This window comes from Corticium candelabrum, chromosome 21 (assembly GCF_963422355.1).
Source record: "Corticium candelabrum chromosome 21, ooCorCand1.1, whole genome shotgun sequence".
NCBI lineage: Eukaryota > Metazoa > Porifera > Homoscleromorpha > Homosclerophorida > Plakinidae > Corticium > Corticium candelabrum.
This window is the reverse complement of record NC_085105.1, coordinates 4,624,282-4,637,978: the sequence shown is the minus strand read 5'-3', so window position 1 is coordinate 4,637,978 and position 13,697 is coordinate 4,624,282. Positions and strand designations below refer to the sequence as shown.

Genomic DNA, 13,697 nt, shown 5'->3' with positions numbered 1-13,697 from the left:
ATGCATACTTGTGCTAACAGTCAACCCAAAGCCGGATCCGGGTCCTGAACTCCAGTCAAACCAACTGCTGGAGCTCCCGGATGCCACACTCTCAATGGTGTGTTCTCATATTGAGACATCAGAACTTTGTATGGAACTTGAATTTGGAATTGGAATATTTATATATAGCTTTGCAGATGGAACACTAAATCTAGCTATCTAATGTGTTTTATTTAGTCATGCTTCAGGTGACTAAGTTTCTGTGCAACTGTAGAGTTGTGTTGTTCTAGCCCTGTTGACAGTGCTATTCGTTGTATGGGTGAACAAGATGTTTTGCCAAGCGGTTGCCATGTGTATCAGTTGATATTAACTTACACCTTCTCAAAAGCTAAGAAAGGTGAAGTTGTTCCTGCTGCATCATATCTTTCGAATCTGCTTTATGAGTCAGAATATGAATCTCAGCTCTGGATGTTGTTTGACTCAAATAAACAACTTATTACCTGCGGAGATGCATTTCCACATAAGGTGAATATATTGTCATACCTTATGTACGGTAAAATGTTGTTTGATCATCCTTTGTGCCTGTGTTATGTAGTATGCAGTAACAATTGATAAAGGAGACTACACTCTTCGTCTTCAGGTTGTAACTTGAGTTTTCTGTTACTAGCTTTAACTCTTCTTCTTTCTCTCCTTTCCTTGCTCTTGTTTTTCTTCTCTTCTCTTGTCTTCTCTTGTTCTTCTCCTCTGTTTCTTTTCTTTCTCTTTTTTTCTCTTCTCTTTTTCTGTCTTGTCTTTTTATCTGCCCTTTTGTACTCATTCTTTTCTTTACTTCTATCTGTTTTCTATGCTTTTTTCTTTGCAAATATCTAAGATATGACACAGAAGAGAAGAGCAATTGTAAATATTATATTTTTAAAGTTGCTCCTTTTTAAATATGTGTACAATTGGACACATGCAGTATATATACTGTAGTTCTAAAGTGACTCTGCAATTCTTCAGTACTTTATGTACAAGGAGTTTGCTTCCGATGTAATTTTTGGTGGTGCAGATGTACAGACCACTACTAGTACATGTATATGCTACGTAGGTTGCTAGAGACTATATGACAAGAACAATATGTGCAGGTGTCTGCTGATAACATTGCAGGTATTTTTAGGTATTTTAAAATAATTGGCAATGATGAACTGGAGCCTTTACAATCATGTTTTGTACTCATACTGATAGTAGACATTTAAATGTAGAACATGGTTAGTCACTTTTTAACCAAAATGTAGCCACGACATAGATACATACATTGTCTGTATGGTGCTTTCCATATTACCAATAGACAGACAAAGTTTTGTTGGCCATGTCTAGGAATTAGCATTCATGTATTGGATTTGTAGGTGTGTCACAGCAGGCGTGAACAGCTGGAACGACTGAAAGACATGATTATTGTAATCAAGCACAAACTGCCATCACCAGTATCTGTTGATGTTTATGGCAGTCTAACTCAAGCAATGAGAGCGAGTGGAAGTAAATGCAAGTCACTCAAGCTTGGTCCTGGCAATTGCATACCTCTCTATATCATGCCTCCTGCTGAAGACAAGTGAACAGTTGTGTTTCTTATACATATGCCATTTTTTGTACTTTGTTTGCTGTAGAATTCCAAAGGCAGTGAAACCTGGCCACATCCTTCAAGGTACGATGTCATTTGCTAAGGATTCTGAAGTGAAGAAAGTGGTCAGTTTGTTGTTTGAATTGAAATGGATGTTGATGAGTCTCGCTTGTTCTTCAATAGGACAGTTGCCTTTTCAGTTATGTTATTTCTGAGCCACCTCTAAAACGAGTCAAAAGCAAACAGGACAAAGCACAAAAAACTACTTTGTCTCTATCTGATCAGGTAAGTTGATTCTGTTTTGGTATTAGTTAATATATAGTTACTAATAAAGTAACTTTTTTATTGGCAGTATGAGGAGGCACTAAGAAGCTTTCAGCTGACTTGGGCTTGCAAGTATAATGAACTGGATTGATTGATGCAATCACGCACTGTACATTATATGATTGTAGGTTGAAGGATCTTCAGCAGGTTGATGAAGTAGAAAAACAAGCTGTGGATCCATTAGAAGCTCGGTTGACCAGGCTTCGAATTCTTGAGGAAAAGGTTGATTGTTTTGTGTATTCTATTTAACCTGATTGCCACCAGTGTTTTGTGTTAAGGAACGTTTGTCACACTTAGATGCTATTGTTGCTACTGCCAATGCTGTTTTGGATTGTGTAGGCTGTGCTTTCACTTGCTTTAACCCACTGTTATAGTCTATTGATATTTGTTGTTTAGATTGACATTGTTCAGTTGGCTGCTTACTGTGGAATGAAGGCAGATCTTAGCAGCGATGCTGACACTGTGAAATGGTGGTTTGACTATGAAGCATTGACTGTATTGAATGTATGTTGATATTGACAAGGTATGGATTGCTATTAATTAATAGTGACATGGACAAGAAGAAAGCAGCTGTGATTGAAGCTTTAGGGACCAAGGTGCTAGTGGTCAATTAAATGGTTTGTATTTCACGAAATAATGGAATTCTTATAGGCCAGAGCTTTAGCTGACTATTCCGAACCTAAAAGTTAACATACGTTATATCAAGTGTTGCTGACTATGTACTTTTGATGATGTTTGTTTTTCTTAACAGTTTCTGATTTTGATGATGTGATGGTCGAGCTGCAGAAGTGGACAGAATTGAAAGAACCGAAAGTTGCTAATAGAACATTTCTTGTCTTTGAGTGTTTATTGAATGTTTATTCAATACTTTATTTCCAATGTTTCTAGGTAGTTTCTGTGGCTGTAGAGCATGCCAGATTACATGGGTACTATGCTCAAGCCATTAAACTGCTTTTACAAGAAGAGGGAAACCTGACAAAGGATGCAGAAGTGCAAATTATTGAGGTTCCTAGTCTGTATATGCAGTAATGTTCATGCGAATTGTATCCTGATGATTCTTGTATTGTAGCTACTAGGCAAGCTAGAATGGGATCACTGTATTCAAAACAGGCGACAGTGGCTGTTAAGGCGTTTTCCTCTAAGTTACCCTCTGTTTTAGTATACATAACGCTCAACATTGACTAATCGTTGAATGAGTTAGTAGCCTGTCTAATCTAGATAGGAGAGCTGACTGTTGCATGTAGAGGTGAATGTGCCAATACCATGGTGTGTATTGCTGTTTAGATTTCTCACAGTTATGAAACCGCCCATACAGTTTATAACCACCCGTGTCTACTGCAGTGCCAGTAGTAATGTAGACGGTCATTTGCTAGACAGGTCTACAGTACAATAGACAAGATAGTTCTGTTTTGGGACGGAACGCTACAAGAACTAGATAGTTGCTGAACTATGAACTCTGGATGACTGTTAACTTAAGTATGTATCGAAGACGGTTGGTTTTTCCTAGGTTCAATTTCTTTTGTCATGCAGGAGGCGTAGCATCTGTCAATTGACAAATGAGTAATTAATTAAGTAGGGAAGATTAATTACCGGCGTCTAAATGCGGGTGTGGTCATATCTAGAGATTACAGTCTCAGTGGATCTGCTACAGACATCCATGCGATCATCAAAACAATTGGAAGCGATTCCAGAATTGTCGACCAAGATGGTCCGTGATATCAATACGAAGGTAGATATAGGACATCCAAACGACGGGTCTAGTGCTGTAGGAACCATAGCGTTTGTGTGTTTGTGTAAACTCTGTTGAAGTGCTATGCTTCTCTCGTGCCGAAAATGAGCAACTTATAAAGGTCTCAGAGGGGCCATTTTGAGACGTGCAGAACTCGTATATACGGGTATCATTCAAAACCTCTTGCTCAGCTGCAGCGGCAGCCGTGTGCACTACTAACTCTACACAGCGTCTGGTTCCTAGGGATACGTATTAGAGAGGAGATACTCTCGTGTCCAGCAATGCATACTTTCGAAAAGTGGAGTTTAATTATGGCAATCAGTTTTGTAACTAATTGACACTCCTACCTGAATCATGTCTGAACACTCTCACACAACCTCACACTTTCGCTATCGCTTTCTCCAGCGTGTCTTATTTTAATTGCTCAACTAGCTAGAATGTCGACCAGGAGGCAGTCTACAGCCCACTAGTGTACAAATCATTACTGCGTAGAAAGTTGCATTTGAGGAATTGTCCTGCTTTCATTTTCGCCTCTGGTATGTATCAGTTTGATCTGTAATTGGCAGCAGACTGTAACAGTGGTACTGTAACAGTGCTTTTGCTCATCAGACAGTCGCATTGTCAGAGGGTAGCGTACCGTAGGCGTACAACAATACGCGCGTAGAAGCCACAGTGCAATTTGACAGTGTAAATGCCGATCACATGTTGCGCAGCACGTCTAGTACTCAAATTATAATTAGTAGCCAAAGATTTAGATATCCTCGGTTCAATTATAATCTAGCTGTGTTGGTTACCTGGAAGGTAGTAAACTGATAACATTGCATCCGGTCGTTACAGCGGAGGTAGCTAGGTGGCCACTCCTATGTCACTCGATCCCCATTGCAAAGCCACTAACCCTTAAGTCTTCTTACATTCCACATATCATCACATCATACACCAAAGTGAAACTTGCGGTAATCCGGGTTCTGGGCTTGACTGCGACTATACTTGTCACTTCTAGGGGTTGGGTGTACTCTACAGCTTTGGATTGAACTATCTGTTCGCGGTCAATCGCTGTTGTCGTGCTTGAAAGTCTTGACGCCTTTGTTTACATGGCTGGTTGGTTTCGAGTGCTTCCGTTCGTCGTGACAATTTTTCAATGGCCGGTAGTTACTGGTAAGCCTGTAGATAAATCATGATTTTTCGTTATACAACATCTAGACAGTCAGGGTGAGGAAGAAATTTATATCCTACTGAGGCGCCAAAGAAAGGAGGACAGTCACTTGAAAGCGGCATGCCTATCTGTATGATACTAGAACTTCGCGTTTGTCTTGATGATTTGGTGTGGTCCTCACTTTCTTGATGTGTTGAACGGATTACCGGCCGTCGTTCTATTTAGTTGTGTCCGGTTTCTTGTTGGAATCTGAAAAAGGCATCTTACGCTAACTTCCTTCCATTAATATTTATAGGCAATGTTGCTAACGGAGATGCAAATAGAACACTGTACATTGGTCTTCTGCTGCCTGTCAGCCATAATGATGCCTGGAATCTTCCTACTGCAAGAAACGGCTGTGACTTGGCTCTGGAACATATCAACAATCATCCTACGTTTTTGAATGGTTATCGTTTGGAGTTCGTGTTTGGAGACTCTATGGTATGAATAATTGCCTCTAGTCAAGGTTTGGTCTTAATTAATCAGGCAGACTTCATATATTGGGTTACAATGCAGAAGATCTAAGTTACTATCTATATGTTATAGATATTTGCTCAAGAGTTTGTTTGCTCCTAGTGGTGTCATGCATATGCATCTCTTGTTTGAATAAATAGCACGAATAAATAGCATTGATTTTTCATTAGCATTTCTGATTGCAGCATGGTTTTCATACCTAATCTTTTGGCTGGGAAAATAGCATATCTTATTAATATAAAGAATTAAGAGAATTATATATAGTTATTCAGTGCTTGATCAAATGTGATACTTTATTTATTTATTTATACCTACATACAGGGACACTGTACACATTTATAATAATGTCATATATACTGGATATGTCAAAACAAGTACACTGCAGTTCTGAAGAGGTAAAAATGAAATGGCTTGACCACACTATCCACCAGACAAGTGACAAGAAGAATGAAGATGCCATGACACACGTAAGTCCTGAAGAACACCACAGACTGACGAAGTAACCTGAATAGCACTGGTCACGGATCTAAAGACATTAGTGGTCTTGATGGTCCCAACATTGCTACAGAACAATACATATTCTCATGTCAGACATCTGGTAATCTTAGGGAGTGCATGGTCTCCTTGTTGGTGTTTGAGGTGAATTCCTGTTGACCTTTCACACAAGAAGTGCTAATGAGTGGCTGTGGTGTTCTACTAATTACTGTTGATCTTCAATCTCATATTTTCTACTGTACACCTTTACTTTTTTAGGGCAGCTCATAATTCCAGTTTTTATGTCCACTTGTCATTGTAATAATCTACCGTGTTCTCTGTCTGTCCGTCTGTTATGTTGCATTTGATTCTAATACAACTAGAGAACAGATAAAGTAATTTTATGATGTCATTACCAAATATGTCAACATCAAATATTTGATGACGTCATTCTATTTAATGATGTCATATTGACGGTTGGCAAAAAGTCCTGGTTAGAACACTGAGTATGATGAAAGAGACTGTAGGAACACCACAGACAGACGACAAAATTTGTAGAGCACTAGATGCTCGAAGAGCGGGGTAAAAGTGAGGCAAACTTGAGACTCCTGACTGACCATGATGTCCACCAAAGAAGTGATGAGAGAGAAATAACACATGCACGATGAAAAAAATTTATATATAGGAGAGGTGTTTGTTTGTTTGTTTGTTTGTGAGTGTGTGTTTGTGTGTGTGTGTGTGTGTGTGTGTGTGTGTGTGTGTGTGTGTGCGCGCGCTAGGGTTAGTTACACAAACTTTCACAAGATATTATAAAAATTTATCTTCTCAACATAAATGAAAACACTCTCACGTTTGTAACACCACATCCATTCTGCTGCAGCACATAGCTCCTTCAATATGTAGAACCTTAAACAGCTTAGTTTTTGGTTGTTAATTTGTGAAGTTTCTTGTATTGATCGTTTTATTATTTTTCTACTACTATTATTTTCATAACTTTTACTTGATGGGAACAGACAATGTTCAACTGTTAAAGCTTGCATGGATATAGTACGTTGCAAGCCAAGATGCTCTACTTGGTAACCCATTGCTTTGCTTGGTTCAAATACTTAATGGAAGTAGGCTTGGTCAAGACGAATTACATGTGATGTGTCTCATTGTTAGCATTTATTGAGTTGACGTTTATCATTAAAACTTTGTTACAATGAGATTGTCATGCATTAACTAGAAGCCTTCATGTAATGTACGACTGTACTTTGCATTGTAAAAAAGATGGGCTACAGTAGCATACACAGGTGGGTAGCGTATTATGTTTGATATTACTGAAAACTAATTTTTATATAATGTTTTACCAAACTAGCAAGAAGCTACACTGTGCAGTGAGAATACCGTAGACACAGAAATTTTTGGCAACGTTTTAATAAAATAATTTGGCGATTTTTGGTGATTGATTAGATAATTGCCAAAATTAAAATTTATCAATATTTTTTAGCTGTCCCACTGTGCTTGTGCACACTTATTGCACAAAAATTTGTCATAAACTGATCCACTCCTCACTGCCACAGCATATATCAATCATGGATCATGGCCATTACTAGTCTCTTTCTTACATGATAGCTCTACAAACTTCAAAGCTGCATTTGGAGTCATCATCTTTACTGCAACATATGGAGCCCTTATTGGTGAAGGTTTTCTTGGACTCCCACTTAGATGTGCTGCATCTGTCTTCACGTGTGTGCAGTATTTGTATTGAAATGCTAGACCTACAGCACAAAAGGAACACACAGTGTACATCTGGTAACATCATATGTAGACGGAATGTGTATATCTCCAAAATTTAAAAATAGACATTTTGGACCATTTTGACAAATATTGTTGCCAAGAATTGTCTGGTCTATGTTATATTCTTGCTTGATTGGATTGTGATATGGTTAGTTTTAGTTGATCTAGTCTTCTGCATGTCACATTGTGCCAATAAGTTTTATGTTATTTTTAGTGTGATAGGACTACAGGTAATGTTGAGATGTTAAAGATGTTTGAACAGAAGAAAAAGGTTGTGGCACTGATAGCTGCAGGATGCTCTACAGTTACAGAGCCACTTGCTGAGTCATCTCACTATTGGAATCTTTTGCAGGTGATTATTAGGGAGATACGTGAGTTATAGAGATTTACTAATAATTGTCATTGCTGTATGCGGCCGTCGCTGTGCAGTTTAATTTTCTTTCTACATCACCATCACTGCAAGAGTGTGATAAACTTCCAAATTTGTATACTTTACAACCGTCTGAGTATGGTCTAGTTCCTGCAAGAGTTGCACTATTGAAAACATTTAAGTGGACAAAGGCTGTTATATTTCATCAGCCAATCGATCTGTGGTCTTTGGTATGTGTATTTTGTTGGATAATATGCATTGGCAGAACTAGCAATGTTTTGTAGACTGCTGAAAAGCTGCATGAAGCTTTTGTAGAGGCAAATTTCACATCTGAGATGCTTTCAGTGTCTGGTGATGCTGACATTGTACCTGCAGTGCAACATGCAGTGGTAAGTTGTCTATATTAGGAAAAGCAAAATGTTAATTTAAGATTTCACTTGTTGTGTTGATTAGAAAACAAAGATCAGGATTTGGATTATTTTATCATATGAAAATGTTGCAAAGAAACTTATCTGTCAGGTAGTTTATTTCTAGTATTCTATTTTAGGGTTTGCTATTTTGGTTGTTTGAATTATGTTGAAAGAATAATTTCAGAATGAGCCATAAATTCATTTGTGTTACACTGTGTTCACATCACAGAGCAGTTGGCCGAAACAATTGGCTGCAGCAAGGACACTAGGAAAATTTGTCAGTATGCTACCTTATTACTGACAACTGCACAGTGCATTTATTCTTGCTTTGCATTTATATGGTTTTAGTATTCCTGTTACATCAGACACAGATACACATGTTAGTGTCAAAATGAGCTATAGAAATTCAGTGTGACATGCAGTTTGACAGCAGACATCCACTGAACTTCTTTCATATGAAGTTGTAGTTGCATGCAAGTGCATGATGAGAAACATGAAAGGAGAGAGTTACTTAATGTTGCATTACTTTCCTTTCAGATAATTGTTTTAATTTAGGTAGCTAGCTGCCAGTCTTATACAATTTATAAACTCTTCTGTTTCTAATGCAGGCATCTAAACATGGCATTCGTTCTACAACATACACGTGGGTTTATGTTGGTGGCATTTGTGAACCAGAGTGGTACTTGAAACAGCATAACGAGAGTGGATGTTCAAAGAGAGAGTTACGTGAAGCATTTGATGGGCACTTCTCAGTAGACTATGCTCATTATGGTGCTGACAATGAAAGCCTTGTTCTTCCAACAGACAAGGTGCATCTGGCTACTTGTATACATTTTGGGGTGTTATAAGAAGTATTACCATTTCATTACCTGTTTTTAGACTGTCTTGGAGGTTGCCAATGAAATTCGTAACTATCCGGCGCAATCACCTGGTATTTCTTGTCGAAAGAACAACATAAGATATGTTTTTGAAGGACACTTGGGATTTGGCTATGATGCTGTGGTTGCAACGGCATTGCTGCTGAAGGAGTACATGCGATACAATTCAAATATACCACTGGAAGACTTTACCTACAAGGATTCTAATGTTATTACAAAGTTGAATGAGATTGTGATGGACAGTTCATTTCAATTTGATGGCATTACTGTAAGAGTTTTGAGTTATTGTTGAGAAACCAACACAAATATGTGGTTTCCAGGGAAAAATTAAGTTCTTTGATCGCAAGTGCCAAAGCAACTCTTCCTGGGGTCGAGTAATAGCTCGATATAATATAAGTATGAGTTTTTGTCATATTCAAGTACTTGTATGAAATCTTGAGCATAATAGATAACAATTGGAGTTTTGTATGGGAGTACAACAATGACAACGATAGTGACACTGGTCACCTGCTAGATGAACCAGAATGGCCAGGTACATTACATGACACATTACATTGTGCTTTGCAAGTTCATGTAATTTGTTCAGTTCTTCTACAGGTGGGAAACAACCAACCGACTTTCCTGAGCAGCGGTTTGTCTCCTCCATTGCATTTGGTGTGGTGACTTTTTTTGTATGCATCGGCGTGATTTTGACCTTTGGCTGCTTTGTCTATGGTTTACTTAATCGGAATATGAGGCAATTATTTTGTTGTTGTGCACCAGTGTCACTTGTACTTATTTTTTGTTTTCAAGGATTTTTCGTTTGTCAGGGCCACGATTAAATGCTGTTGTAGCTATTGGGTGTTTGCTTGGCTATATGTCTGTGCTATTGGATGGACTAAATGGCCAATTCTTTGCTCTGCAGTTGTGGTCTTGCTATGTAAGTAATATGGTGTACTGTAGTTCTTATTTTATGATGGAGTTTTACTGCAATGGTATTATTTCTTATAGGTCAAGGTGTTTCTGTATGCTGTTGCGTTCAGTTGTATGTTTGGTGTTGTATTGGTTCAGATGTGGCGTGTATCTCTTGGTATCAAGCAAAATGATGTCAAACAAAATCGAACTAAGCGTCGACCTTCTACGTTTGCAGTTGATCTAGTATGTTTTTCATGTTGTATTTACTGGTACATGTGCCATGTATTCTATTGCTGCTTTGCAGACAGAAAACAAGTTGCTTGTTTTTATTGGCATATTTTTGGTTATCGATGTTGTCCTTGTCATCATCTGGTTTAGTGTTGATCCATGGACTACAGGGACCAGACCGTTAGAGGTATCGTTTCTTTTATTTTAACATATGGATTCTATGCAACTAGTGAGTTATTGTATGCAGAGTGGTGACATTTATCAATTTGAGCAAGACAAATGTGTGTGCAACAATTTTTGGGTGTGGACATATGTGTTTTCAGGATACAAAGGTCTACTTCTGACGTTTGGAATTTATCTGGCATTTGACATACGGCAGATCAAAGTAGCACTTCTGAGTGATAGCCGGTTTATGGCATTTGCAGTCTACACAACAGTTGTATTCTGTATTATGCTTTTTGCATTTCTACACGTGGAAGTAACAGATCCTGATGTATACTATGCTCTTACATCATTTATGATGTTGATTATCATCTCTGTTCTTCTCCTTCTTTTGTATGTACCAAAGGTAAGTTGTGCACACAATGATTTGGCACAGGTGTGTATGGCGTAAATTGTCTGCTGGATCTGACTACATTTATCTATTCTGTAACTTTTAGCACTTGGCTTAAGAGAAATTGCAATTTGTCACTTGTGTTTGTGCTAGTAGGTAGGCATCAGGGAGATTGAGAGTGTTAAATTTGTAGAAATCCCGGGTTGAAGTTCTTGACCTAGACAAGTCCTTGCAAGGACCTGCACAACATCTGCGCAGACAAGGATTTCCAAGACTTGATTATATTATATGGATATTAGTATCATGCATATCGGTATGAAATTATCAAGTCTTGAAAATTCTTGTCTAGGTCTTGGCAGGTTCTTGTAAGGACTTGCCTTGGCCAAGTTCTTGGACAAGAACTTGAAGCTGGTAATGTTGGGTCCTTGGTCGAAAGTTTGCAACATGTTTGTTGGTCTGTACAAAATCCATGGATTGCCTGTACAAACCGTGGATCACTAATACAATTATACCATGCTTATCTAACTCTAACTCTAACCCTATAAGCCTAACCTGTAACCCTAATCCTAACCCTAACTCTCAAATTGCCTGGAAAAACTAGACATCCACTGTTTGTCCATATCTATGCTTTGTGCATGGCATATACATTAGAAGCCTTTTCTGTTTTGGGCACTTATTTTATAATAGCTGAAATGATATGTTTCTGGGGCACCAACTTGGCCACATGCTGAAATTGTTTGTGAACAGTTAGTAATTTTTTAACACAATCAATTACCGCTGAGCTGTTTATAGAAATGTGAAGATATGGCTTTTGGCTTGTACAATTTAATGAGTGGTAGTGATATGTAGTGGTTTTACATCACATGACCTATGCTTAAAAGTATAAGTGTTGTTGCTGTAGTTGAGTCATAACTGAATTTGCTATTGCCATATGTAGATTTATGTGTTGAAATTTCATCCTGACAAGTTTGTTGGTGGTATTGGGCCAGCTCGTGCTGTAGAAAAAGGCTCAATGAGTGACCACACTATTGCATCTACACATCACATCAATCTACTTAGGAGGCGAAGTGCACACCAACTTGAAATAATAACAACTCTAATAGAAGAGGTAATCATAGTGTTGTCAATGGTGTGTGTGTGTGTGCATGTGTGTGTGTGTGTGTGTGTGTGTGTATCTGTCTGTCTGTCTGTCTGTCTGTCTGTCTGTCTGTCTGTGTTCAGTTTCATATGAAGTACACCAATTTTAATCTTAGCGAAACATTACCGATGCAACTATTGAACGAGTCACAGATTTAGTGGACTTGCACAGTAACATTGAAACTGTTGGGAGTGATCGACTTGAAAGTACATCTAGCACAGCTAGGGTATTGTCAGATGATTCTGGTACACCAAGTAATACAAAGAAGGCAGCAACAGGCATAAAATCAGACTCTAATCCATCATCTGATGAGAAGTCAAGAAGCAATGACAAAGCTTAATTCTGGTACTGTCTCATCTGTAGATGTACCTGATTGTAAGAAAGCTTATGTATGAAATTTTGGGTAATTAGACTGAAAGCAGTCCATCCACTTGACTTCTGGTAATGTCAGTTACTCTTTACATTGGAGACTTGTTCTGTAGGTTGATGCAGGTGCATGTATTGCTGTACTTTCGTAACGTACATTTTGCTAGCAGCCAATAGCATTAGAGTATTTTGAAATCAAGAAGCATACCCACTGAGCAGATGCAGAGATGGATACATGAACTGAATACACGTAGTCAAATGCCATGTTATTAAATACATGCAGCATTACTGCACAACTCGTAAATTATATGAAAAAGTATATATATAGATGGAGTGGCAGTCTTCAATGATGTGAAAGGACATGCGGTTTTAGCTGAGATCAGTTTGGGAGAAAAATTCGGAAAATGATGTCATGTGTTCCTATTTGCTAGGTGCTCACTAAAAGCCATGCTGCTCAAATGGTCCCGGAAAACGGAGATAATGATTACTGAAAAGAAAACTACGTACGTTTTTGCATTTGAGAGTCATACATGCAGGCATGTTCAATGTACAGTTGTGGTGACCTGAATCCTTTCGACAAAGATCGATTTCTTGCTTCCAGAACTACAGTTCAGTATTCACTAGTAGTTGATTGCGTTGGACTGGAGAACAATTTAGACAGTAGATAATTAACATATTTCAGAACTTCAGCGGACAAGAAATGTGGTTCCATTCGCCTATGCAGCGCCGGATCCAGGAATTTTTGAAAGAGGGGTTCACCGTTAGTAGTTATTTATACAGCATTACTAATTTTCTTTTCTGATGAAATTATATGAAATAATTGGAGCAGCCTATTGGAAAAGAGGGGTTTTAACCCCCTTACCCCCTCTGGATCCGGCCCTGCCTATGATTTGATAAATATGAACTAAACAAACTGGCAGGTTCATGTTGCAAAATAGTCACGTGGCATTGCGTCTATATATATATATATATATATATATATATATATATATATATATATATATATACTACTGCTTGTAAATTTCGCCTGGGCATTTTTGCGAAATAATAACTCAACCACAAATAATTAATTAAGTGCAATATTTTTAAAAATGCATAAAAAATTTAGTAAATAAAATCTGTTAATTAATTAAGTTTATCAATTAATTAATTAATTAATTAAGCAAAGCTAGGGGTTAGGGTTAGTTTACAAGTATACGCGATTAGAATAGATATCCTCTCTAAAATAATAGGCTGTGGTTTCCGCCCACGCACGTAGTAGCAGAGGTCCTGTATCTGCCTGGCTTCCGTTGTCTCTGAGTACCAGATAAGA

At 38.0% G+C, this 13,697-nt stretch overlaps 2 protein-coding genes across 8 annotated transcripts in view; both read left to right on the top strand.

Moving 5' to 3' along the window:
* The window catches only part of LOC134196943 (tripeptidyl-peptidase 2-like), a 36,857-nt gene extending 33,383 nt beyond the window's left edge, over positions 1 to 3,474 (top strand). For 2 of the 6 annotated variants that reach the window (XM_062666171.1, XM_062666173.1), the window contains 14 exons: positions 270 to 504; positions 575 to 619; positions 1,365 to 1,567; positions 1,623 to 1,701; positions 1,760 to 1,861; positions 1,929 to 1,972; positions 2,029 to 2,122; positions 2,179 to 2,235; positions 2,297 to 2,373; positions 2,448 to 2,496; positions 2,552 to 2,585; positions 2,652 to 2,713; positions 2,789 to 2,905; positions 2,970 to 3,474. In XM_062666171.1, the coding sequence (XP_062522155.1) occupies positions 270 to 504; positions 575 to 619; positions 1,365 to 1,567; positions 1,623 to 1,701; positions 1,760 to 1,861; positions 1,929 to 1,972; positions 2,029 to 2,122; positions 2,179 to 2,235; positions 2,297 to 2,373; positions 2,448 to 2,496; positions 2,552 to 2,585; positions 2,652 to 2,713; positions 2,789 to 2,905; positions 2,970 to 3,059 (1,288 nt within the window). In that variant the 3' untranslated portion in view covers positions 3,060 to 3,474. Of the gene's footprint in view, positions 1 to 269; positions 505 to 574; positions 620 to 1,364; positions 1,568 to 1,622; positions 1,702 to 1,759; positions 1,862 to 1,928; positions 1,973 to 2,028; positions 2,123 to 2,178; positions 2,236 to 2,296; positions 2,374 to 2,447; positions 2,714 to 2,788; positions 2,906 to 2,969 lie in introns of those variants that run through there. The other 4 variants (XM_062666170.1, XR_009972580.1, XR_009972581.1 and 1 more) reach the window with 4 other exon arrangements.
* A 1,126-nt stretch (positions 3,475 to 4,600) lies between these two features.
* On the top strand, positions 4,601 to 12,611 carry LOC134196944 (gamma-aminobutyric acid type B receptor subunit 1-like). 2 transcript variants are annotated; one of them, XM_062666174.1, is made up of 17 exons: positions 4,601 to 4,784; positions 5,078 to 5,262; positions 7,763 to 7,900; positions 7,978 to 8,148; positions 8,203 to 8,307; positions 8,372 to 8,437; positions 8,937 to 9,137; positions 9,208 to 9,474; positions 9,527 to 9,602; positions 9,655 to 9,738; positions 9,804 to 9,942; positions 9,999 to 10,125; positions 10,197 to 10,343; positions 10,405 to 10,515; positions 10,576 to 10,896; positions 11,819 to 11,989; positions 12,135 to 12,611. In XM_062666174.1, exons 1-17 carry the CDS (start codon positions 4,721 to 4,723, stop codon positions 12,357 to 12,359), a joined length of 2,598 nt encoding a protein of 865 aa, XP_062522158.1. In that variant the 5' UTR covers positions 4,601 to 4,720; the 3' UTR covers positions 12,360 to 12,611. The 2 variants fall into 2 exon arrangements, with proteins under 2 accessions (XP_062522158.1, XP_062522159.1); XM_062666175.1 differs by lacking the exon at positions 4,601 to 4,784 and having other exon boundaries at positions 5,151 to 5,762.
* The last annotated feature ends 1,086 nt before the right edge of the window (positions 12,612 to 13,697 follow it).

What these genes read in the sequence shown, in the direction of transcription:
- LOC134196944 (XM_062666174.1), top strand. Translation starts at nt 4,721, where the DNA reads ATGGCTGGTTGGTTTCGAGTGCTTCCGTTCGTCGTGACAATTTTTCAA. An exon ending in TCAATGGCCGGTAGTTACTG is followed by an intron (nt 4,785 to 5,077) that starts GTAAGCCTGTAG and finishes TAATATTTATAG; the next exon opens with GCAATGTTGCTAACGGAGAT. An exon ending in CTACGTTTGCAGTTGATCTA is followed by an intron (nt 10,344 to 10,404) that starts GTATGTTTTTCA and finishes GCTGCTTTGCAG; the next exon opens with ACAGAAAACAAGTTGCTTGT.